This window comes from Panthera uncia (assembly GCF_023721935.1).
Source record: "Panthera uncia isolate 11264 chromosome B2 unlocalized genomic scaffold, Puncia_PCG_1.0 HiC_scaffold_25, whole genome shotgun sequence".
In the NCBI taxonomy this organism is placed as follows: domain Eukaryota; kingdom Metazoa; phylum Chordata; class Mammalia; order Carnivora; family Felidae; genus Panthera; species Panthera uncia.
Window position 1 is genome coordinate 1,885,408 of NW_026057581.1, and position 22,961 is coordinate 1,908,368.

At 46.8% G+C, this 22,961-nt stretch overlaps 2 protein-coding genes and 1 long non-coding RNA gene across 8 annotated transcripts in view; 1 reads left to right on the top strand and 2 right to left on the bottom strand.

Moving 5' to 3' along the window:
- PGBD1 (piggyBac transposable element derived 1) overlaps positions 1-4,158 on the bottom strand; it is a 29,157-nt gene extending 24,999 nt beyond the window's left edge. For both annotated transcript variants that reach the window (XM_049654701.1, XM_049654700.1), the window contains exons 1-2: positions 3,552-4,158; positions 2,050-2,206 (exon numbers count right to left, since the gene is read on the bottom strand). In XM_049654701.1, the coding sequence (XP_049510658.1) occupies positions 2,050-2,206; positions 3,552-3,938 (544 nt within the window). In that variant the 5' untranslated portion in view covers positions 3,939-4,158. The remainder of the gene's footprint in view (positions 1-2,049; positions 2,207-3,551) is intronic.
- The window catches only part of LOC125939414 (uncharacterized), a 35,295-nt gene extending 28,629 nt beyond the window's left edge, over positions 1-6,666 (top strand). For 4 of the 5 annotated variants that reach the window (XR_007463036.1, XR_007463039.1, XR_007463037.1 and 1 more), the window contains 2 exons: positions 5,800-6,121; positions 6,376-6,666. This is a non-coding gene — a long non-coding RNA (uncharacterized LOC125939414). Of the gene's footprint in view, positions 1-1,379; positions 1,559-5,799; positions 6,122-6,375 lie in introns of those variants that run through there. The other variant, XR_007463038.1, reaches the window with a different exon arrangement.
- Positions 6,667-11,406: 4,740 nt separating this feature from the next.
- Positions 11,407-21,499, bottom strand: ZSCAN26 (zinc finger and SCAN domain containing 26). Its single transcript, XM_049654724.1, has 4 exons — positions 21,252-21,499; positions 18,810-19,289; positions 18,371-18,488; positions 11,407-15,090 (listed from the first exon to the last, which is right to left on the bottom strand). The coding sequence occupies exons 1-4, from the start codon at positions 21,324-21,326 to the stop codon at positions 14,189-14,191; spliced, it is 1,575 nt and encodes a 524-aa protein (XP_049510681.1). The 5' UTR covers positions 21,327-21,499; the 3' UTR covers positions 11,407-14,188.
- Positions 21,500-22,961: the final 1,462 nt, after the last annotated feature.

The window sequence follows — 22,961 nt, forward strand, 5'->3', positions numbered from 1 at the left end:
GTCATGAGATGTTTGTAGGTTCGTGCCCCGCATAGGGCTCTGTGCTGACAGCTCAGAGCCTGGAGCCTGCTTGGGATTCTGTCTCCCTCTCTCTGCCCCTCCCCCACTCACACTCTCTTTCTCTCTCTCTCTCTCTCTCTCTCTCTGTCAAAAATAAAACATTATAAAAAATTTTTTTTAAAAAGGCTTCTATGGCACCCAACTTTTTAATGACAGTCCAAACTTTAATGCCACAAAACGTTCCCACGTGACTTCCCCATTCCTCCCACACACTCTTTCACAAACAAACCCTACCCTCCAGCCACACTGGTGAACTTACTATCCCTTGAAAATCCCAGCACAGGAGGAAGAAACCCCACTAGTCTGGGAAATTGGTCTAAGTCATGTACTGTCAGGTAGCCTGGAGAAATGTGCTGGGTTTATAACTGATAGGTAGGCCTTTAGCTAGAGTCTTTAAATATTCAGAAGGAGCTAAAAGGATATATATTAAAAAAAAAAAAAGTCCTTGAAAATGACAAAGCATGCTTCCGGAAGGCCCAGAGAGCGTTCTCATCTGGATAACACCTACCACAGCAGTGGTGCCTCCCTCTGGGGACACAGAAAACCACAAGAGGCCACTGTCCTGCCCACAGTGCGGCTAGGGTCCGGTTTGTGAGCCATGTCATGCTGTTTTAAGCATTCACTTACACGAAAGAATCTTACATCCTACGATCACTGTTACCTATTTGTCAACTACCATCCTCGCCATTCTGACAACTGCCCACCTCTGTTCATTACCCCTCTCTCCTCTCCAGTCAAAACAAAATTGCTTCCAATAGGTGTATATTCATCATCTCATAGGTAAGCAGGAATGTCTGCTCACTGTGGGGCTCCCCACTACCTCTCAACTTCTTCAGATAAACAAACTATTCTGGGGCTTTACGCAATGCTGGTTTTTCACAGCTGCAGAAATATGACAGAACCATCAGCCAAGTAAGCAGGGAAGTATCAAGTCCTATTCATGCTACATGATATGAGTAAACACCATAAGCAATATGAGCCGTATACATTTCATCTCCCTCTAGTGATTTATTATATGAACCGTTTATTCATTCTACACTTACTGTCAAAATATCAGTATTCACAGATCACCAACGTAGCGAATTTTGTAAACCATGGTAAACCGTGACTGGGGTAAACCACGAACGTTCTGAAATCATATGCATAATTTTGCATGTACCTACATTTTCCAGGGAAGAGAGTCAAGTTTTCAATAACTTCTGGGGAAAAACTAGTAGCACCCCTCATGAGAAGGTTAAAAAACACTGCACTGTGGAATTCTAAGGTCTCTTCTTTGAACTTTCTGTGTACTTCTGTCTGTTATCAATCCATCTGCAGACCTCAAACATTGTGCCAGATGCCCGCACAGAGCTCAACAATAAGCAACAGTTGGGATGGTTTCCTGGAGGTGAAGCCTGGGTATGGAAAGTGGGGGGGACCCTGCACACAGAAGAATGCACTTCGATGGAGAACAGAGAGAACCTGTTTAAGCCCACAGCTGCATTTAAAATGACTCCAGGTTAGACGCAGGGAGGATACTGAAGACAATGTTATTGTGGGGAAAAAGGTAAATTTGTGGAAAGCTGCCAAGTAAATCTTGAAAACACCCACAAGTGTAGAATTACACATGTAGAGCAAAGGTAAGTAGCAGAGAGACCTCCGGTCAGAAGGTCAGGTGACTTGAATTCTAGATGTCGCTCTGCCTCTGATGACCCTGGGCAAGTCATTAAACAGCCTGACTTTTGGTTTTCCCAACTATTGGGAGGGGAATTGGACAAGATCTCAGGATCCTAACATTTTACTATTCCAAATGTTTTTAGAAGCTTGCTTAGATACAGGGTAGGGAAAAAATATAGACAGATAGATACACACACACACACACACATATATAGACATAAATATAGATATAGATCTATACCTACCTATATATAAAAACTGAAAGACACAGATAAACAAGCGCCTGTCAGTGTCTGCTCCCAACTTCCGTACTACACACGCACTGGCACTCACCACTCACTTCTCCGGGCTTCTCCTGGCAGAGCTCTGGAGGTTCACACTTCAAGGTAGTTACCCTGGGCAGGAGCTGGAGGCTCTGACATTCTGAAGAGGCTCCCTGATACTCTGTCACCAGTGAGTGCATGTCCTGTCCCCGAGTATAGACAGAAGCCTGGGGATAAAAGATTTACCTTGAAAATGCATCCCGGTGGGAACAGGACTGAACAGCGGTTAGGGACATCTTCAAGGAAATACCACACATGCCCCATTTGATCTTTCAAAGCAGCAGTAAATAAGAGAGTAGCAGACCGAGATGTCCACCCGTTTGGTAAAGAGGGACTGCACACCTACGGAGACTCGGACTGTGTTCTACGTGCTGGGGATACGCGGCAAACGAGGACAGTGCGGCCAGACAGTGCGGATGCCCGCCCAGAAAGAAAACCAAACAAACCCAGGTGGATGCTCACACTGGCGGATGGAGACTATCCCAGGACAGCTCCCACAGGCTACTCAGGGGACTACCAAGGGGAAAGTGGTAATTTGAGGAAACGGAAATCTGACAGACACCACCGTAAGCTCATCAGTAATGCAACAACCCATCCCCATGTGCCTCCCTGATGTGATGCACTAAGGCAAACACCTCTCCTGTGGCATTCTAGGCAAAAGGAACAACATGGACCTTATCAAGAGAAAATGTAAGACAAATATCAATGTCGTGGCAGACAAGGAAAGACCAAGTGGGGGACCTGGGTGGCTCAGTTGGTTAAGCGACCCACTCTTCATTTCGGCTCAGGTCATGACCTCACAGTTCGTGAGTTCCAGCCCTGCATTGGGCTCTGGGCTGACAGTGCAGAGCCTGCTTGGGATTCTCTCTCTCCTTCCCTCTCAGCCCCTCCCCTGCTTACACACACACACTCTCTCTCAAAATAAATAAACTTTAAAAAAACAAAAAAAAGAGACGAAGTCACTGTTCCAGATTCAAGGAGACTAAAGAGGCAATTAAATGCAACATAGGTTGCTGGACTGTATCCTGGACCGGAGTAAAACTGCCACAGAGAACACTACGGAGGTGACCTGGCAGGACGCGAACAAGGACTACTGTGTAGATGATAGTCCATAATTTTAATTTCCCAAAACTCGATCTTTGTATTCCAGTTATACAAAAGAACGCCCTCATTCATCAGAAATACACACTGAACACTAAAGTGTTCAGAGATAAAGAAGTGTAGTATCCGCAAATAACTCTCAAATGGTCGAAAAAATACTGCATGAGTGTGTAAGTGTGTGTGACACGCAGAGAGAGAGGAAAGGGGGTGGCTTGCACAAGAGCAGGCACATCATGACACAGTGTCAACAACTAGGGAGTCTGGGTGAGCAGCAGACAGTTCTCTGTACTACTTTCCCAGATACTTCTGTAAGTTATAAATTATTTTTAAAAATTAAAAAAAAAGTTAAAAATTAATAGACGAACATTCCCCACTTCTCCTCCCATGCCACCGTACACATCCTCTCCCAACCTGCTGTCCTGTGTCCTTCTCCAGACCCTCCAGCGCCATCACCACCTCGTCCCCGCTCTCCGGGTGGTGCTCCCGCACCCAGGCCTGGAGCTCGGCGGGCAGGACGGTCAGGAACTGCTCCAGCACCAGCAGCTCCAGGATCTGCTCCTTGCTGTGCGTCTCGGGCCGCAGCCACTGGCGGCAGAGTTCGTGGAGTTGGGCCAGAGCCTGGCGGGGCCCAGTCACATCCCGGTAGGAGAACTGCCGGAAGCGCAGGCGGCACAGCTCCTGAGCGTGGCAGCTGCTTTCCCAAGAGCTGCACGCCTGCTCCCAGGGGGAGTCCTCCTCCTTCACTGTCACACGGCTGTCTGCACCTTCAGGTGCGGGGCCTGGCACAGCTTCATCCATGGTGAGCCTAAAGATTTAAAGGAAAGGTTCACTTAGCCCAGGTTCACACTTCAGAATGTTTTCCAAACGAACGTCTGAGGCATACGAATGGATCAGTAACAGCACAAAAACAGACATTAAGATCTGTGGAACAGAAGAGACAACCCAGAAACGGACCCACAAACCTCTGGCCAACTTATCTTTGACAAAGAATATCCAATGGAATAAAGACAGCCTCTTCAGCAAGTGGTACTGGGAAAACTGAACGGTGACAACGCAGAAGAATGAACCTGGACCACTTTCTTACACCATACACAAAAATAAATTCAAAATGGAGGAAAGACCTAAACGTAGGACAGGAAGCCATCAAAATCCTAGAGAAGAAAGCAGGCAAAAACCTCTTTGACCTTGGCTGCAGCAACTTCTTACTCAACACATCTCTGGAGGCAAGGGAAACAAAAGCAAAAATGAACTACTGGGACCTCATCAAAATAAAAAGCTTCTGCACAGCAAAGGAAACAATCAGCAAAACTAAAAGGCCACCGACAGAATGGGAGAAGATATTTGCAAATGACGTATCAGATAAAGGGTTAGTATCCAAAATCTATAAAGAACTTATCAAAGTTAACACCCCGAAAAACAAATAATCCAGTGAAGAAATGGGCAAAAGACATGAACACACACTTTTCCAAAGAAGACATCCAGATGGCCGACACATGAAAAAATGCTCAACATCACTCATCATCAAGGAAATACAAATCAAAACCACAATGACATATCACCTCACACCTGTCAGAATGGCTAAAATTAACAACTCAGGCAACAGGTGTTGGCAAGGATGCAGAGAAAGGGCAACCCTTTTGCACTGCTGATGGGAATGCAAACTTGTGCAGCCACTCTGGAAAACAGTATGGAGGTTCCTCAAAAAATTAAAAATAGTACTACCCTACGACCCAGCAATTGCACCACTAGGTATTTATCCAAAGGATATTAAAATGCTGATTTGAAGGAGCACACCCACCCCGACGTTTATAGCAGTGTTATCGACAATAGCCAAATTATGGAAAGAGCCCAGATGTCCATCAACTGGTGAATGGATAAAGAATACAATGGAGTATTATTACTTGGCGATCAAAAAGAATGAAATCTTGCCATTTGCAAGATTGGAACTGAAGGGTATTATGCTAAGTGAAATTAGAAAGACAGATATCATATGATTTCACGCATGTCGAATTTAAGATACAAAACATGAACACAGGGGAAGGGAAGCAAAAGTAATATAAAAACAGGGAGCGGGACAAAACATAAGAAACTCTGTTTTTTAAATGTTATTTTATTTTTTAAAATTTACATCCAAGTTAGTTAGCATAAACATAAACTCTTAAATACAGAGAACAAACAGGGTTGTTGGAGGGGTTTGGGGTGGGGGGATGGGCTAAATGCACAAGGGGCATTAAGGAGGACACTAGTTGGGGTGAGCACTGGGTGTTATATGTAGGAGATGAATTACTGGATTCTATTTCTGAAATTATTACTGCACTATATGCTAACTACCTTGGATGTAAACTTAAAAAAATAAAAATAATTTTAAAAATGGATCAGTAAATTAGAAGAGCTTCAAAATTCTATGAAACATACTTGTATTTTTGTCCCCACTGTAAGTCATGCTCAGAAACTGAGCCTGCTTGCCCATACTACCAGTGAAGTTAATGAGAAGTATATCTTGAACCCTGAGGGGGGGGGCTGATCCAGGAGGTAAGGGATGTGAGGGAAGCAGAGTAAACAAGAAGATGCTTGAGCAGCCTACGCTCCAGCTGGAGAGAAGAGAATTTCATCCGTGGAGGAATCCTAACATACTCTCTCATCTGTGTATTTCCCACAGAATATTCCACCTTAAATGCAGGGGAGGTAGACTGTTTACAAAGTCTCCTGTCCTCTAAAACTTCGTACGATGAGATTCTGTCACTTCTGTCATCAAAAGGTGGAGTCTACTTGTCCTTCCCTTGAATCTATGCTGGCCTGTGACTTGCTTTGGCCTAGAGAATACGGGAATAATCGTTCTGCAAGAGGAAGTGCTTACAGCTCTTGGCACACTGCCATGAGACTGCCATGCATAGGGCATGTGGATTGGAACCCAGGTGCCCCCAACTAAAGCCCAGCGGGGCCTTGTTCCCAGCTGATTCACCACCTGAGTGCAACCACAGGTAAGTCCAGCCATAGAGGTGCCCAGTCAACCCACAAAATCAATGAAAAGTAATAAGCTGAGGTGGTTTTGAGCCACTAACTTTGGTGTTTTAATTTTTAATTTTTTTAATGTTAAGAATAGACCATTGAAACACATGCTTCAAGTTCTCTCTCTCCTTACTTTCTTCTTGTATGATCTCATTAATCACAATTTCAGTTCTATTCCAGGAACACTCAAATCTCTGGCTGACTCCACCTGCCTTTTACATTCCAGACTCACGTCTTGAAATGACAGTAGATGCCTCCAGCTTCCAGCCTCTCCTGGGTCGTAATTCCAGCACATCCCAAACTGAAATCAAAGTGTCCTCGGAGCTGAACTCACTGTTTCCCCCATATTTCCATTGGCATCACCACCATCCTCCATGCATTCAGGCTTAAAACCAGCCCCTGTACAATATTATTCTGAGTCCAGTCAATTCTTCCTCCAAAACGCCTCTAACAGCCATTACTTCCCTTTTATTCCCCTATTACCATTTACATGGCAATAAAATTTGCAATACAGTAATTTTCTGTGTGGTATCCCTGCCCCACAGTCCACTCTATTATGGGTTAATGTTTCCTAAAGTACAGTTGGGACCCTGTTCAACGCATCTCCCCCACCAAAGAGTTTCAACTGCTCCTTTTGAACTAAATTCACACTCCCCAGGACCTGCCCTTCCCTGGGCTTTTACTGGTTTGTCTGTCACTGGATAGACATCTGAGCACGTCTTTATCCTGCGGGAATGTTAACCCCGGAATGAAAGACAGCCCGGGCCCCCTAGACAGCCCTCGCCTTCGCAAACTCCGCATCCCTGCCACGCTGACTGCTCAATTTCTATCCGCCCGCCTTCTCCTTCGCGGCCAGAACTGCCCTTCCAGGAGGGCCGATTTCCCAAGTCCCAGCGCAAACACCTCCCTGAACCTCAAGTCCACACCGGGAAAACCGGAGAGCGAGCCCGACCAGCCACGCCCACGCGGTCCCCCTTCGCCGGACGCCCGAGGACGGGGGCTCCAGTCCACACGGTCCAGCGCCCACCTGGTGCCCGGTCCGCGCGGCGGGTGCAGAATGCACCGAGGGCTCCCGCAGCCCAGCACACGCCCCCACCCACCCCCCGAGGTGGCCTCAGGCACCCCGGAGGCACTCGGCTGCCGCTCAATACGTACTCGTCCGACTACCGGTCACTCCACCAAAAGCCCAAGGACCGCGCTCAACGAAGACGTCACGGTCTCGCGAGCGCCAGCCTCCCGGCAGCCCCGAGGCCGAGTCTCCACAGCTCTTTCTTCCGCCCCACGGGCAGTCGAGTCTCGGCTTTTCTAGGATCGCGGTCCCGGCCTCTCTAGGATGGCGGCCGCGCTTCTCTCTGGTGCGCCGGGAGGACCCCGTCGCCCCTTCCGCCCCGCGCAGGCGCGTCCCTACGCCCCGCGCCCACCCTCCTCTCTGTAAATCTTTTCAATTAAAAACATGACGGCAAAGGCAAAACTGAGACTGTTTGGGATCTTCTCAGGCTGCTGGTTAGACAGATAAATGAACAATTACAAAATAAGAAGCACAAGTTCTTAAAATTTAAGTATGCAGATCATAGAAACTCAAGTTGCATAGAGACTGTAAAATGAAAAGTGCACCATCCCTAAGGTCAACCATTGTTAATATTTCGTGTGTGTGTTTTCCCAGGACGCCACCAGTCACATAGTAGCACTCAATAAATATTTATTGAGTGAATATGGACCTATAGGATCACCATAGGATTTTGCACCTCAGCTTTTTCTGTTAAGATAGCTGGGAGATCTTTCCATACCAGCTTATTGATTAACAGCTAAATAATATTCCATTGTATGGATGCACCATAATTTACCTAACTATCCCTGTTTTATGTGTACATGTATACACATATGTGTGTGTATATGTAGGTGTGTGTGTGTGTGTGTGTGTGTGTATACAGTAAGTAATGGTGCAGAGAACATTCAGTATCTTTACATGCTTATAATCCCAGGTTAAATGCTACACATTGGAATTGATCTGTTAAAGAGCGTGTGCTTTTAAAATTTTATATACAGATCCCCTGGTTAATTTTTAAGGGCACTGCTGTTTAAAGTAAAAGAAAAATCTAACAGAAAAATCCAGAAAAATGTGAACACGGCTGTTTACAAAATCAGAATTATAACTGACCAATTAACATATAAAAAGATGTTCAACTTTGACAGCAAAAATATTTGGTAAAACCACTTAAAAGGTACCAGCTTGGCAAATCAAAAGAGTAATTCCCAGGGCTGATGTGGGTATGAAAAATGTGGGCATTTTCACAGACTGCTAACACGAGGTGTAGATTAGTATAACCTTTCTGGAGGACCACCTGGCAAATGAATCAAAAGCCTTAGAAAATGTGCCTATCAGCTGCTTGGATAGCTCAGTGGGTTAAGCATCTCTTGATCTCAGCTCAGGTCTTGATCTGAGGGTGTCATTTCAAGCCCTGCATTGGGCTCTGTGCTGGGCATGAAGTCTACTTAAGAAAGAGGGATCGGGGGCGCCTGGGTGGCGCAGTCGGTTAAGCGTCCGACTTCAGCCAGGTCACGATCTCGCGGTCCGTGAGTTCGAGCCCCGCGTCAGGCTCTGGGCTGATGGCTCGGAGCCTGGAGCCTGTTTCCGATTCTGTGTCTCCCTCTCTCCCTGCCCCTCCCCCGTTCATGCTCTGTCGCTCTCTGTCCCAAAAATAAATAAAAAATGTTGAAAAAAAAAATTTAAAAAAAAAAAAAAAAAAGAAAGAGGGATGGGGGTGGGTGGGGGCGGGGTGGGAAGGGAAGAGAAAGACAGAAAAGAAAAAAAGGAAAGATGCTTACCCCTTTGCCTCATTAAGTCCAGTTACAGGAATTGAACGAAGAAAAATAATTGTACAAGTGAGCAAAGCTGTATGTACACGGATGTTCACTGAAATACTGTTTACAGTGACGGAATTATAAACTAAATGACTCACAATGGGAACACATAGAATATTGTGCCACCTATATTAAAAGTTATCTTCCATGAAGACTTTTGGTTATCTGTTTGTCTTAATCAGGGATGTTTTTGTTCATTTGTGGGCAAGGTTCAGAAACCCAGTCAAACTAACTAAAAGAAACCTTTAACAGAAGGAAACAAGGGTATTCCCTGGACTCCAGGACCAGCTGGGAGCACAGTGGACCTGAGAAGCTGAGGGCCAGACCTGCTTCTCCTGTCTCTGAGTCTTCATAGGATCCTAGCTTCAGGACTTGCCTTCTTTATTTCTTGCTGGGCTGGTTTGTTTCTATTTGGTTTTTATGTGATCATAAAAATGGTTCGAGCTCTAGGTTAGTTTCTTATCCAAATGCCTAACAGAGACCAACCAGAATCTGATCCAGTATCAAACTTCTAGGGGTATCCAAATGACCACACCTGGCTTACAGGTCCCCTCTTGGTCCAATCCTCAGTGGTCAGAGAAGGACCACGTGGCAAGCTGCCAACTCAGGATTATGGCAGATCTGGACTAGAATGGACTGGGAAGATAAGCAAATTGATTGTACTTTACTTTTACAAATAAAAATTGTTCATGATATTAAGTACAGTGAGAAAAGTTAAGTGTTTCTATGCTTCAGGATCTCAGAATACATTATTAAGAGATTATATCTGAACCATGAACAGGATGATTTGCTTTCTTTATATTTTTCAGTTTTTACAATTTATGTGAATTTCTATCATAAGTAAACATGAGTTAATTTATTAAGAATTCATGAAGATACAACATGGACAATTATGATATATTAAAAATTGAGCAGAGGGGCGCCTGGGTGGCTCAGTGGGTTGAGCGTCCAACTCTTGATTTCGGCTCAGGTCGTGATCTCATGGTTGATGAGTTCAAGCTCCACATCAGTCACCATGCTGACAGCGCAGAGCCTGCTTGGGATTCTCTCACTCTGTCTCAAAATAAATAAACTTTAAAAAATACAAAAATTAAATTGAGCAGAAACTATCAATACTAATCACAATTAGTTTGTACATATATACACATACACACACACTGAATAGTGATTATTTTGGTAAGTGAAAGGGTGATTTATTTTTCCCTTTCCTATTATTTCATGCTAGTTTTATAACAGCACATTTATTAATAACATTATGTTTTTTAAACCAGAAAGTGAGCAGGAAATGAAGACACACAAGGACTTTCATTCCACTACTCTTTGAACATTACAGGATACTATCCCAACAGAAATGCTGATCGGTAGAATTTGTTTTTCAGATTTGTTTTAGAGAGCTGTAATACAGCTCATACTTTCTGGGTTCCTGCAGTCTAAACAGACTTCCAACTTTGCTTTAAGAGTGTCTAAGATGTGTTACATTGTGGGGTGCCTGGGTGGTTCAGTGGGTAAGCGTCCAACTTCAGCTCATGCCATGATCTCATGGTTTGTGAGTTTGAGCCCCGCATGAGGCTCTGTGCTGACAGCTCAGAGCCTGGAGCCTGCTTCGGATTCTGTGTCTCCCTCTCTGTTTCTCCCCCACTTGCTCTCTCTCTCTCTAAAATAAACATTAAAAAAATTTTTTAAAGATGTGTTGCATTGTAAGCAAAACTTTCATCAATACCTGTTATAACATCTGCCCTTTGTTCAATGTGTCTGTATTTAATTTTTAAAAATTTTTAAATGTTTATTTCATTTTTGAGAGCATGCGTGTGAATCAGGGAAGGGCAGAGACAGAGGGAGACCGAGGATACCAAACAGGCTCCGTGTTGACAGCAGAGAGCCCAATATGGGGCTCGAACCCACGAATCGTTTGATCATCACCTGAGCTGAAGTCAGACACTTAACCGACTGAGCCACCCAGGCGCCCAATGTTTCTGTAATTTTCAAGAATAGATGAGGAAAGCAGATTATTAAAAGATACCTGTATTGGGCACCTGGGTGGCTCAGTCAGTTGAGCGTCCAACTCTTGGTCTCAGCTCGGGTCATGATCCCAAGGTCATGGGATGAAGCCCCGGTTCGGCTCCATGCTCAGTGTGGGATTCTCTCTCTCTTCCTCTGCCCCTCTCCCCAGCTTCCTCTCTAAAACAAATCTGAAAAACAAACAAAAAATAAAATCTACCTGTATCCTACATTCGTGTCTAGGCGGTTATGGGTGTGCCCCGGGGGTACCTATGAGAACACCATTTTCCCCCTGGGACCGTGAGAGGAATGAGCTCATTTCAGATGCCAGTGAATTTAGAACCTTTATAAATTTATACTGTGTGTACTATAGTATCACCAGAAAAAAACGCAGAAGTAAAATTTCCAGATATTTAAGGGTAGATCATTCTTCATACTTCATACATTCTTGTCATTGTCACTGCTTTTTCATGAGAATAATGACGACATTCTCTGTTCTTTCCTTCTTAAACTGAACAGAATCAAACAGACTTAAACCAGGACATGGAGCTGATAACCTCAGCACATCCCTCAAAACACACAGGGGGAACATCCCTGATATCAACTCAATTTTACCCATAAAGGCAAAGAAAAAGACTTCCTGAGGGATGGCATAGGATTGTGTTTCCATGAAATACCAAAGTGCCTGAAAAGTTGCACTGTTTTTGGGGCGCCTGGGTAGCTTGGTCAGTCGGGCATCCAACTTGGGCTCAGGTCACGATCTCACAGCTCACGGGTTGAGCCCCACGTCGGGCTCTGTGCTGCCAGCTCAGAGCCTGGAGCCTGCTTCAGATTGTGTCTCCCTGTCTCTCTGCTCCTCCCCTGCTCACACTGTGTCACTCTCTCTCTCTCTCAAAAATAAACAGTAAGGGGTGCCTGGGTGGCTCAGTCGGTTAAGCGGCCGACTTCGGCTCAGGTCATGATCTTGTGGTCTGAGAGTTTGAGCCCCGTGTCGTGCTCTGTGCGGATAGCTCACTGCCTGGAGCCTGCTTCTGTTTCTGTGTCTCCCTCTCTCTCTGCCCCTCACCCATTCGCCCTTTGTCTCTCTCTGCCTTTCAAAAATGAGTAAATGTTAAAAAAATAAAAATAAACATTAAAAAAAATTTCTTTAATAAAAAAAAGTTGCACTGCTTTCGGGTCAACCCTGTGTGGCTCAGTCAGTTAAGCATCTGACTCTTGGTCAGTTCAGGTCACAGTCTCGTGGTTCATGAGCTCAAGCCCCATGTCTGGCTCTGCACTGCTTGGGATTCTCTCTGTCCCTCCTCTGCACATGCTCTCTCTCTCTCTCAAAATATAAATAAATTTTTAAAACGTTGCACTGCTTCTCCTACAGATTCTGTCCTCCCCCAGGACATGGTACGTGTCCCCCAGGACATTGCTCTCAGTCGGAATGCATACAGCCGGATGCAGGACGAAAGGAAGTGGGTCAAAGACTGCCAAGTGTCTGTTCTGGCCTTCATGCTACCCTTTCTTCTTAGTGACAGAAGGCGGATTTTCAGCTGGGCACCCTGCAACCCAAAACAAGACACTCTCCAGACTCCCTTTCCTAAGTTTTGGCGTGCGACATATGTACTTACAGGACGCTTTTTGCAGAAGGCTGGCTTAACTGCGAGGGATCTGTTGTCCCACCTGTCTGCATCTTGCATGTGATGACTGGAGCTTTGGCACCACCAAGGACCATGTGACCACCTCAAGGGCTGATGGTGTGCACTAGCATGTTGGAACAGAAAAGCAGAGGGAGGGTCCCTAGCGGTGTCATGGAACCACTTTATCAGTCCTGGACTGCTTATCTCCAGATTATTCTGAGAGAAAAACAAGCTTCCATGAAATCACTCCTACTTTTTTTCCGTAATCTATATGCAGCTGAACTAGATAGATCCTCAGCCACACACGAGGCCTCGCTCCTGTGGCAGACTAAGTAAAGTCTTTCCCAGACACTACACCCTAAGCAGCTACTGCCGATCAGCAAGCAGTGATGATGGTTCATGAGTGGACTCCCTGAAGCTTACTATTCTCATCATTTCCATGACATTTTGGTATTCACAGTACAAAGATCATGATCTCCTCCCAGCTGACTTTACTGTTTGCTTCCAAAGAATTCCAGAACAAGCAACATTTTAAAACTGCATTATCAGGGCGCCTGGGTGGCTCAGTCGGTTAAGCGCAAGACTTCAGCTCAGGTCACGATCTCATGGTTCATGTGTTCGAGCCCCATGTCGGGCTCTGTGCTGACAGCTCAGAGCCTGGAGCCTGCTTTGCATTCTCTGTTTCCCTCTCTCTCTGCCCCTCCCCTGCTCACGCTCTGTCTCTCTCTCAAAAACAAACATTACAAAAAAAATTTTTAAACTGCATCATCAGTATTAAAGGAAAACAGTCAAATTTCTTTCCCCATTTCCTAAACAGTGTCTATGGAGGACCCACTATCCTGATACTGAAGTTTGTATCAAGTAAGACAGTTACTATCTGGATTCACTCAGCACTGTTCATTCACATGACTTATAAAATCTCTCCCATAGTTTAACCTGGATTTCTAACCTGAATGAGTGAAGTATTGTAGCAAGACTAGGGGTGGGAAATGGTAAAATTAGATCATCTTTGCTTTCTAAAATGCTTCTACAGATGGTGAGGGGGGGGATGCCAGTAGGGGTTGATTAGTAAAACCACTGGGGGAAAATGTCCACCATTAAACCTGCACTTTAAGACACCTTTAAGAGTGGTATATTTCCAAATGTCATTAGTTTTATTTTACAGGCATTGTTGCTGCACCAGATGTAAAATTATCAACCTGCTCTTGTTCCGTTTAAGCCTATAAATCTGTGGATATGTGACTTGCTGCTGACTTCAAAGCCCTAACTCAATCATGAGGCTCTCTACCACCTGGAGATGCACAATCAAGCATTTACCATGTTAAAGGCTCAGAGAAGTCCTGCAGTAAAGAATGCTCTTGTTCCCACGGTACCCTCTAGGGTCAGATCTCTATGGGCCAAGGCTGAGCACAAGTGGATGTGCACAGCCTCCCGTGTGCCACCCCCCCGCCGGCGAGTTCTGTGAGGCTAGAATTGGCCGCAGTGACTCTTCCTGACGTGCTGTTTGCTTGTCGACATCCTGTCTGTGATGGTCTCCGCAGAGAGGACGCCCCGTCAAGCCATACTGTCTTTGTGGTGATATCTCTGATGCTGAAAAAGCCCCGACCTCTGCCTGAAGGCTTCTCCGCATTTGTTACACTCATAGGGTTTTTCTTCTTTGTGGATCCTCACGTGCTGAGCCAGGTGGGAGTTTAGGCGGAAGGCTTTCTGGCAAATGTCACACTTGAACGGCTTCTCTCCGGTGTGAATCCTATGGTGTCGAATGAGGTCTGAAGTCAGACTGAAGGCTTTCCCACACTCATTACAGCGATGGCTTCCGGAGTGGCTGTGGGTCCTCTGGTGGTGGGTGAGGAGAAGGGCCTGGCTGAAGGTTTTCCCACACTCCTGGCACTCACAGGGCTCCTCCTGACTGTGGATTCTCTGGTGTCGGTTGAGGTGGGAGCTGCGTCGGAAGGTCTTCCCACAGTGGATGCACAGGTAAGGCTTCTCTCCAGTGTGGATCCGGAAGTGTTCCAAGAGGCCTGTGTTCTGGCTAAAGACCTTCCCGCACTCTTTGCACTGGTAAGGCTTCTCGCCAAGATGGATTTTCTGGTGTCTGACAAGGTGTGAACTCCTCTGAAAGGCTTTCCCACACTCGTGACACTGATGACCTTTCTCTCGAGAGCGGATTTTCTGACGTCCAATAAGACCAGTACCGTGACGTGCCGCAGACTCACAGAGCTTCCCTCGCGTGTGCACGCCTTCGTGTGTGACCAGGTCCGAGGGGCAGGTGAAGCCCTCCCCACATTCTGAGCACTTATACTCGGGCTTCTCCTTGGGCTCGACCCGCTGCCTTTCCAAGTGAGATTCCTCAGAACGAGGCTCTACGGGTTCAGATACTTTCCTGGCTGATCCCACTCCTCCACAAGAGTCTGTCTCTGCAAATACCTTCCCGTTCTCAACCCTGGTCTCCTCACCTGAAACATTAAACATATATCACCAATTACTTGGTTTTTGATGCTTTGGGAAAGGAGCCTGCATTTAGGAGGAATAAATTTAAATTTTTTTTTTTAACGTTTATTCATTTTTGAGACAGAGAGAGACAGAGCATGAATGGGGGAAGGTCAGAGAGAGAGGGAGACACAGAATCTGAAACGGGCTCCAGGCTCTGAGCTGTCAGCACAGAGCCTGACGCGGGGCTCGAACTCACAGACCACGAGATCTTGACCTGAGCCAAAGTCGGACGCCCAACCAACTGAGCCACCCAGGCGCCCCTAGGAGGAATAAATTTAAATCAAGTCGTGTGTGCTGGTAGAAATGCCGTGGTTGTGTGTGTCTGAACAGGACATACGTGCAAGGGGACACAAGAAACTATTAACAGTGGCTGCTCGGGGGAGGATGGGGATTGTGGTAGGAGGCAGCTTATCCCCATTGGTTTGAACTTTATATGTGATATACACAGCACACAGTTAGCAAACAAGGAAACCGTCTTAAAAGGCCTGCCTATACATTCTTCAAAATGGCTTGTCAGCTGGAGTATAAAAAAATGAGGTCAGGGCACCTGGGTGGCTCAGTTGGTTGAGCGTCCAACTTCAGCTCAGGTCATGATCTCGCAGTTCATGAGTTCGAACCCCGCATCGAGCTTTGTGCTGACAGCTCAGAGCCTGGAGCCTGCTTCAGATTCTGGGTCTCCCTCTCTCCGCCCCTCCCTGCTCACGGTCTCTCTCCCTCCCCCTCTCTCTCTCAAAAATAAATAAACATTTAAAAAAAATTTTTTTTAAAGTGAGGTCAACTGAGGACCTTGGGGCTCATAAGGGAAAGCACCGGAAATGAAGAAACGTGGACACAATGCCCACTGTATCACTGCTTAGCTGTGTAATCTTAGAAAGGTGATTTAAACCCTCTGGGCTCAGTGTCCTCCAGTGAATCAAAACCACTGGACCACAAGACCTTGCGGGTGACATGAAGTTGACAAAAGTGTCTTGGGCTTTCCCGATACCCTTGGACAGCAGCAGCTGCCTTCCTGTGCAGTTCAACAAGACAGGGGACCTCGGTGCTGGGATAATTAGCTCACGTTTCTGGTACGTGAAAGACCGTAAGCAATGTCTGCTGATAACACCTAAGCTCAGGCCCGCAGGCACAGGCAGGTGAAGAGGGCAGGAGTGAGAACAAAGATGCAAAGCGAGAACGACAGGCAGGAGCCATTGTAAGCAGCACGAATAACCAGCCAATGCGAGCTCATCGGTGTGAGCCACAGAAAGCAGCAGGCAGCGTAAGGTGAGAGCATGCGAGAGTCCGTGTAATGCGGACGACTGGCAAGGAGCCGCCAGAGACCATGGGTCCCCTGTGGGTCAGGAAGATTCAGCGGGACAAGCCACTTTGTGTGTGTAGGCCCTCTGCAGGAGGGAGGCCGCCCACAGGGGAGGGAGGGGTTACAGGAAGACGAGAGCGATCCTTTACCAGCCATGATATAACGACATAAGCACTAAAAAGAGGGGAATGTCTTGAAACCAGAAAATAACTTGAACTTTGAGTGTAAAATAGCATTTTTCAACAGACCCAGAGGGCAAGGAACAGCGTCAAGGATCTACTGTGACTGCATTTACTTGTTGCATTTCAAATAGTGCCCATCATGGATGACAGGGCCTAAATTCATTTCCGCAAGGCTGTTCACAAAAGTCAGGCCCCTCTCTTTCAGCTACTTTGCTCAGCAAATTTCCATTAGGCGGACCTTTGAACAGACTCAGAAATTGAACAGGGGAGGTGGAAAGAAGGTAAAAGAAGGTTTAGAATCACAATCAGCCATTCATCAAACATTTACTGAGGGTCTGTTCGACCCAGGAGCCACAGCAGACTCAGGAAACAAAACAATGTCCTGCCCTTTTCTGGCAGGAGAAAAAAAGACATGAACCAGCAACAATACGACGTGGTCAAATGGGAGAAATCTTGGAGCTCTAGGAACACAGGTCCTTTTCCACAGAAAAGCCGTCCAGGTTTGGGGGACCTTGGGAAGGTTGAGAAAGGGAAGTCTAAGGCCCTGAAGGAGGAGTACGAATTAGGGAAAGCGAGGACAAATTACTCCAGACAGAAGAAACGTGGCAGGAGAAACTCAGAGGAGACAAACAGCAAGGAGCAAATGGGAAACAGAATGTAGCTCAGCATGAAGGGGACCCACGGTGTGATAGGGTCACAGGGGGAAGGACAGTCCTGATTTGTCCCGGACTCAGGGGACATGCAGTGTGATGGGGCCACGGGGGGACAGACCATCCTCATTCCTTCAGGACTAAGGGGACCCGTGGTGTGATGGGACCACAGGGGGATGGACCGTCCTGATTCATCTGGACTAAGGGGACCCGTGGTGTGAGGGGGCCATAGGGGAACGGACTCAGGGGTTTCCCAGGACATGGAACCATCAGTGCTAAAAGTCTCAAGCAAACTGGTAAGGTCACGCTCATAGATGTGAGGCTGAGAAGGCAGTAGACACCACTGCCAGGGAGGCCTCTCTCACTGCCTGCTGGACGTCACTGCAGGTGGTAGGTTTCTTCTTGGTTTTATTTCTTCCTTTTGATCATGGAATTTTTCAAATGATAAAAAAAACATGTAGAAAAAATAGCATAAGTCAGCTCACTGAAGGGTTTTAGGGACGGGAAGAGCGTTAATGAATCTAACAGTGTAAATGATGGAGAAGGAGCAGGAGGTAAGAATCCCAGCGAAGCACTGAGATGACACAAGTAGCAGGAAGCAGGATTGCAAGGCCGGACAGAGGGGGAGAAATGTAAGCAACAGAAACACGAAAGGCGGATTTCAATGACGAAGACAATAGAGTAAAAACTAACCTAGGTGACATCTGGAAATAAAAGTGATAATCATACAGTAATTTGAAGGAGACAAGAAAAAATGAGCAATGGAGCACGGGCTGGGTGAGAAACCAGCCATCCTTTCTTTATTCACCCCCGCAGCGAAGGAGGGAAGGAGAAGGCCAGGGCAGAAGTCCTGTTTCGGCCGAACACAAACACCACGGAAGGGATGGGGGGAAATGTGGGGCGACGAGAGTCCTCCAGTCCTGACTGTGGCAGTGACTGCGTCACGGACTGCCTTCCTGCCTGAGGAGACAAACGGACCAAACTCCCAGAGCGGACTCCACCACGTGGACACCGCACCTCGACAGAGCCACCTCAAGACAAACACGACAGCGGGGCCTCGGAAGGGACGCCGACGCCCCCCTCTCTCCCGCCCCGAGATGCAGCTGCTTCTTACCCTTGTCTCCTTCAGGCTCCAGAACTTCGCGCTCCGGCTGGGCGCGCCGCCCCCGCACTGCTTCCACCGGGGCTGCCGCCCCCGCCAGCATCGTCTGCTCTTCAGCCTGGCCTGGGTCCTAGGGACATGCGGGGACATGCAGGGACAGTTAGGGACCTGTGGGCTGAGGAGGAAAGTGCTGTTCAGAGAGACACTCCCACGTGAGAAGAAGAAGGAGAAAGCCCAGGGGACAAAGAAGAGGCTGGGAAGCAGCACGGCCGGTCCCTCCCAGGGGACAGCAGGTGACACCGTGGGACGAGCCAATGGCTCTGAGCACCGGACTGGAAAGAACCCGAACAGGAGCTCCGCAGGCCGTCCCCGGGTGCCCAGCTCATGCCCTCGCCTCCGGCCCCAGGTCCCAACTCCTGCTTTCCTGCAAAAGGGCACATCTGGTCCTCACCGCCTGCTTTCCTGCGTCTCCAAGCTCTGGCTGCAAATCCTCCAGAACCACCACCACCGCGTCCCCGCTCTCCGGGTGGTGCTCCCGCACCCGAGCCTGGAGCTCGGCGGGCAGGATGGTCAGGAACTGCTCCAGCACCAGCAGCTCCAGGATCTGCTCCTTGCTGTGCGTCTCGGGCCGCAGCCACTGGCGGCACAGCTCGCGGAGCCGGCGCAGCGCCTCGCGGGGCCCTGTGGTCTCCTCATAGCGCAACTGCCTGAACTGTCTGCACCACGGCTCCTGCCCCGGGCCTGTGCCGTCTCCCGGCAGCCGGACTCCCTGTTCCCCAGTAGAGTGGGGATCCCCCTTCGTGGTCCGAAGCACCTCCTTCTTCAGATTCAGAGGAGCTGGGGAACGGGCGCCAAGCGGTGCTGTCGCCATCCCCACTGTCAGCGTGTTTGCTCTCTCTGCTTCAGAAAACTTCCTTTTGATGGTCTCCTCCTGAAAATGTAAAACCAAGAATCACGGAAACAATAACAGTAGTAGGAACAATAATAACAACAGCAACACGCCTTGGTTGGGCTTATACATTTGCAACAATCGCTATCAAATTTTCTTTCTCTGAAACAACCATTCCTAAAAATGGAACACACATACAGAATGAGAAAACTCTGTTCTACAGAAGATTGCCGGCTGACAGAGCAGGAATAGCACATCTGAAAAACCACCATTTTGCAGCTTGACGAAATAACCAACTGAATCCAGGACCACATGGGCAAAGGCACTGAGCAAAAGAACTGGGTAAAAGGGCATTCTCACGGTCTCAAAAGAATCATCATGCTAACTGTGTATTAATTACAAAGGGAAATAAATGGAGATGTCTGGCAGCCACAAACCTAATCAAATGATCAAGCCTGGCAACAACAACAGACAACTACTGACCTTCTGCCTTATCACTTATGCAGCATTTTCACTAAATATTTAACATGAATCTAATAATGAGGAGACTTTCTGATAAATCCCAAAGGAAGCTTATCAAAAAAAGACACGGACTCCTCAAAACAGTCGATTTCACAAAAATAAAAAGTATTGTTCTGGATTACACAGACATCTAAATGAATTGTGAAAATGGCTCCTGGGTTTAAAAAGAGCTATAAAACCCAGTTAGGCTCCAAATACAGCTTGCTGTTATATAGTCCAGGATGTGTGCATGGTAAGTCCCAGCTAATACATACATATATGTTTTTTTCTTTTGGTCAAAAAATGGACCTAAGATACAAAAAGTCAAATCCAGAGCACCTGGGTGGCTCAGTCGGTTAAGTGTCCGACTTTGGCTTAGGTCATGATTCCCCAGTCTGTGGGCTCGAGCCCCACTTCTCGCTCTGTGCTGACAGCTCAGAGCCTGGAGCCTGCTTCGGATTCTGTGTCTCCTTCTCTCTCTGCCCCTCCACCGCTTGAATTCAGTCTCTTTCTCTCTCTCAAAAAAAAAAAAATTAAAATTTTCTTATGACTAGTGAACTTTCAGTTCCTCAGACTTTCAATGCTCTCCTGTTCCTGGGTCCTCCCACGTCTTACTCCTTCCTGGAACACTCCTCATCGTCCAATTTTCTCATTTGTGCCCACACACCCTTCATGTCTCAGCATAATGAAACAATAAGCCAGCACAACTGTTGCATGTACTTTTTTAAATTTTTTAATGTTTTATTTATTTTGGGGACAGACAGAGACAGAGCATGAGCAGAGGAGGGGCAGAGAGAGAGGGAGACACAGAATCCGAAGCAGGCTCCAGCCTCTGAGCTGTCAGCATAGAGCCTGACGCGGGGCTTGAACTTACGAACCGCGAGATCGTGACCTGAGCCGAAGTCAGACGCTTAACCGGCTGAGCCACCCAGGTGCCCCATAACTGTTGTATGTGCTTTAAGAAAGTTATGCATTTAATCCCCACACAACTGCATCTAATCCTCACACAACTGCATCAAGACACAAGTGCACGAGTGCAAATTTCACTGTACAGAGCAAGGTACCGGGACACGGACAGCTAAATAACTGACACAAGGTCCCAAAGCTCAAGCCCAGATCTTTCCTTCAGTAGCTCTTGCAGCCGCAGGCCAAACCCTTGGACTGATCGTTGCCTTCTTTCTCACAATGCACATCCGCTCCAACAGCAAAGCCTGCTGGCTCCACCTTCCAGGTAGGTCAGCAATCTGGCCGCTACTGACCACTTCTCTGGTTCAAGAGCCCCTCGGGTCTCATCTCATCGTGAGTCCCCAACTACAGATGCCCCCCAAAACCTCCACACCATCCCGCACACTGAGCCCCGCCCACGGTGGCCTGGTGGCCTGGCTACTCCTCCGGTGCGTCAAGCAGGCGGTTCCCTCTGCCTGAAAGCTCGTCCCCCAAAGGCCACATCGGTCTCACCATGTCCTCCAGGTTTCTGCTCCAGTATCAGCCTCCGAGGCTTACCTTCGATAGGGATTTAATACTGCGCTCAGGGGACGACGCCTGTGCAGCCGACGCTGTGCCCCGTTCAGCATACATCTCCCGCCCGGCTCCTTCGTCGCCGAGCGTTTCCCTGCACCCGGGGCCCCACTGCCCCCCAGTCTCGGCCGCAGGCCCTCCCGAGCCCCAGCACTGACACTACGCAACCGACAGCTGACGAGCAGGCGCAGCCACGCTCGCTCGGCCCCGTCTACGCTACGCGCCGAGCGCCAACACCCGCTCCCCAGCGCGACGTCGCTTCCGCTCTAGGCACGCGGAGGACCGCGGCTCGATGGTGTCCGGCTCAACCCGCCCTACCGCGGCGTGCAGGTGCGCGCGCGAGCTTTTCTCTTTTTCAAGCCGGACTTAATTTCATTCACATAAAAACAGGCTAGCCCAGTTCAGTGTTTCCCTGACGAGCCGTCGTTTCCACTTTGCTGCTTCATAAATTAAACACGGTCACATACTTTTCCATTTCTCCCCGATTTAAATAGTCGTTAAACACAATGGCCAAAAAAAAAGTCAACGCATGGGGTTTTTCCCCTTTTTTCATAGTAGCAAAGATCTGAAGATTAAATTGAACAATGAAAATGTATTTGGACTGGAATATTTAAGGTAATGAAATTTCAGTCTATTACTGTAAAAGGATAATCTACAATACTTTGCAATGAATGTAGGTTTCAGGGGAAAAAGCATTAGATATCACTTTACCAAAAATTCTACAGAAGAATACAGAATATTCCCTCTTGTTCATTTTACCAAAAACTGTATTTAGAGTCTTTGAATGAGATAAGTCCTTTTAAAAATCTAAACAAACGTCTGATTAATTAGTTAATAGTTTTGAAAAATCATTAAATATCAGACTAATCATTGTTTTATGACAGGTAATTTATTCAGTGTCTTCAGCATTGAAATGATCACAACAAATGAAAAAAAAAAACAAAACACGTTTCATTGTGACAAGGAGAGTTACCCTTTCCTCCTTGGGTGCCAGAAGCTTGGAAGTATCTTTTAAAGTAGCAATGAAACATGTTCACTTTAAAACTTCCTAAGGCAAACAAATCCAATGAATGCAAATATTTTACTAATTAGAACTTAACATTTTTTCTTGAACAGAAAACTCATGTCTGATTTTCTCTCTTTCTAAAGAAGGGCTTATATATTTTACACAAATTATGTAAGGGATAACTATAAAATTTAATTTAAAAAGGAAGTAAATAGGAGTGCCTGGGTGGCTCAGTCACTTGAGAGCCCAGCTCTTGATTTCAGCTCAGATCATGATCTCACGGTTTGTGGGATCAAGTCCCATGTCACGCTCTGTGCTGGCAGCATGGAGCCTACTTGTGATTCTCTCTCTCCCTCTGTCTCTCTGCCCCTCCCCCTCTCGTATTCTCTCAAATAAATAAATAAATAAATAAACAAATAAATAAATAAAAGTTTTAAAAAAGGAAGTAAAGATCTTAACTCATTTACTGCCCCTTTCAAACTCCCTACGATGGCTGGCTTCTTAAATGTCACTCATAGTATCAAGGCTCAGATTATTGGCATTGTATTGGATATCCCACAAAAATCAAAACCAGTAATGCAGGTTAACAAAGTATTTTTACAAAATTCAAGGTGCGCATTTTTTTTTTTTAATTTTTTTTTTCAACGTTTTTTATTTATTTTTGGGACAGAGAGAGACAGAGCATGAAC

Coding starts and splice junctions, on each gene's coding strand:
- ZSCAN26 (XM_049654724.1), bottom strand. CDS start 21,326: ATGTATGCTGAACGGGGCACAGCGTCGGCTGCACAGGCGTCGTCCCCT. Junction 19,290..21,251: donor GTATTAAATCCCTATCGAAG/GTAAGCCTCGGA, acceptor TTACATTTTCAG/GAGGAGACCATCAAAAGGAA. Junction 15,091..18,370: donor GGAGCCTGAAGGAGACAAGG/GTAAGAAGCAGC, acceptor TTAATGTTTCAG/GTGAGGAGACCAGGGTTGAG.